Source organism: Macrotis lagotis, chromosome 1, assembly GCF_037893015.1.
Source record: "Macrotis lagotis isolate mMagLag1 chromosome 1, bilby.v1.9.chrom.fasta, whole genome shotgun sequence".
NCBI classification, from domain to species: domain Eukaryota; kingdom Metazoa; phylum Chordata; class Mammalia; order Peramelemorphia; family Peramelidae; genus Macrotis; species Macrotis lagotis.
In genome coordinates, this window is record NC_133658.1 from 199,784,745 (window position 1) to 199,786,790 (window position 2,046).

General features: G+C 37.6%; 1 protein-coding gene across 1 annotated transcript; it reads left to right on the forward strand.

Annotated features, from left to right (window-relative positions):
* The first annotated feature begins 1,004 nt into the window (after positions 1-1,004).
* On the forward strand, positions 1,005-1,236 carry LOC141515074 (large ribosomal subunit protein eL39-like). Its single transcript, XM_074226350.1, has one exon. The coding sequence runs from the start codon at positions 1,034-1,036 to the stop codon at positions 1,187-1,189; it is 156 nt and encodes a 51-aa protein (XP_074082451.1). The 5' UTR covers positions 1,005-1,033; the 3' UTR covers positions 1,190-1,236.
* The last annotated feature ends 810 nt before the right edge of the window (positions 1,237-2,046 follow it).

Below are 2,046 nucleotides of genomic sequence, written 5' to 3' on the forward strand. Positions count from 1 at the left end.
TCATTGTGGTATCAAACATAAATTTATAATAGATTCAGTCACCATGATTTAATAATTTTCTCCAGCTTTGTTCCATGGTGCATTCATGGGAGTCAAAGCAGAAAATATTAGAGTGGGCCAAGATTGAGTCTAAGCAAGGCAAGAAGAAGGCAACGGACTCAAAAGAAGACATTAATGAACTGGTTCACCAAGGGATCAAGATGGGGAAGGGAGTAAAGTACAGTTAGTGCAGAGGAAACAACCTAGGAAAGAACTGAAAGAATTAGAGGTCACAGTTTAAAATAATAATAATGTTTGGAATTACAAACTAGACTGTAATGCGAAAAGGGAATTTTACAATTCATGAACATGGAAAAAAAATTTGCTAGCTAAAAGAAATAAGGAAAAGACTTTATTTTTAACTACCAAAACATGTATATAAAGAAGCACAAATTCTTAGATGAGATTTGAGAAGTTTAGGGGAAAAATAGACTGTGACACAAATAGCAAAATTATTTCATCTTGCATATATTATATTATTTCATAAGATATATCACCTTGATGGATAAGGTCTGGTTTGTATGGAAATAGTTTGATGATTTGATTGGTTGGTTCTTTCCTTTCATTATCAAAGAAGACAAAAGAACATCACTCTTTTTAGAAACAAGTTATAGTGTTTCCATATGAATCCTCTACCTTGTATCAGGCACAAATAGTTCATGTGACCATATGGGGTGTGTTCTCTAAACTTGAGTTTCTCATGTTTCCTTTGAGCTGCTACGAGTCTGGCATGATGATTTAGAGGGACAGAGAAAGAACTTTTATTGATTAGAAAAAAAAAGAAAAATGAGTATGGAGAATACCCAATATAGTGCAAAACTGTGTTGGGAACATAGAGCTACAGAGTATTAACCCTTTTCCACAACTGCTTTGTAACTAAATAACTAAATTAAAAATGAGAAACATAAAGGGTGAAGAACAATTTTAAAAGAACAATCTCCCTTTTTCACCCATCCAGCCATCGTGGTGGAAGCTCGGCTGTCATCTCATCATCATGTCCTCTCACAAAACATTCAGAATCAAGAGGTTCCTGGCCAAGAAACAGAAGCAGAATCGTCCCATTCCCCAGTGGATTCGGATGAAAACTGGCAATAAGATCAAGTACAACTCAAAGAGGAGACACTGGAGAAGGACCAAGCTCGGGTTATAAAGAATGGCCAGGGAAATGAAAGACATTCTACACCAAGACCACCTCCCCCTCCCTACCATTGCATCCGTCCATCCATCCATTCATTCATTCATCCATCCATCCATCCATCCATCCATCACTTAAATCGCCTCATTTCCCCCAATAAGAAATAACTACTACTGCTGCCCCTCCCATTTTGGAAACCTGTCTGCCAAAGTACAAACATCAAAGAAAACCCCCAGCAAAGTATTCGACTTGTCTTGCCCTTGAATGTCTTCATCTCTTGCATCCATTCGTTGGTAAAATGTGTATTGTGATATAGTTTAAATTACTGTTCTCTCCATCTCTGTGTGGCATTTGTATGTTTGAGGTTATGCTTAAGAGGCAGAGATCATACCGCAACAAATTATTCCTGTCAAGAAGAACCAAGCTCAAGCCCTGCCTCAAACAAGCCTTCACAATAACTTCTCTGTGTTTTGTTTTGTGTTCTGAGGAGTTAGAAGAGAGCACCTACCTCACAGGGTTGTTGTGGGGATCTAAGATTTGCAAGCCTTCAGCTGAAGCCTCCAGTGCTGCTAATCCGGAGCTGTCTCAGCCAGATTACGCGCCCCTGACTGTGTTCATTTCTCTAACTTCATAATTTTCTGAAGATGCAATTCTGCTAATAAAGGGCTTCTCCAAAAAAAAAAAAGAACTATCAATTTCGAGGGGAAAGTATGGGAAGTTGTTACCTTTTAAGTAAAAGTTAAGTTAAAGGACATAAAAATACAGGAGGTTGAAGGTGAAGAGGAAAGAGTCTAGTGGGTGAAAATAAAAGAAACATAAGTGGATTGGAAAGTAATTTGTTGGAATAATTTGAAGAGATCAACCACAAGAAT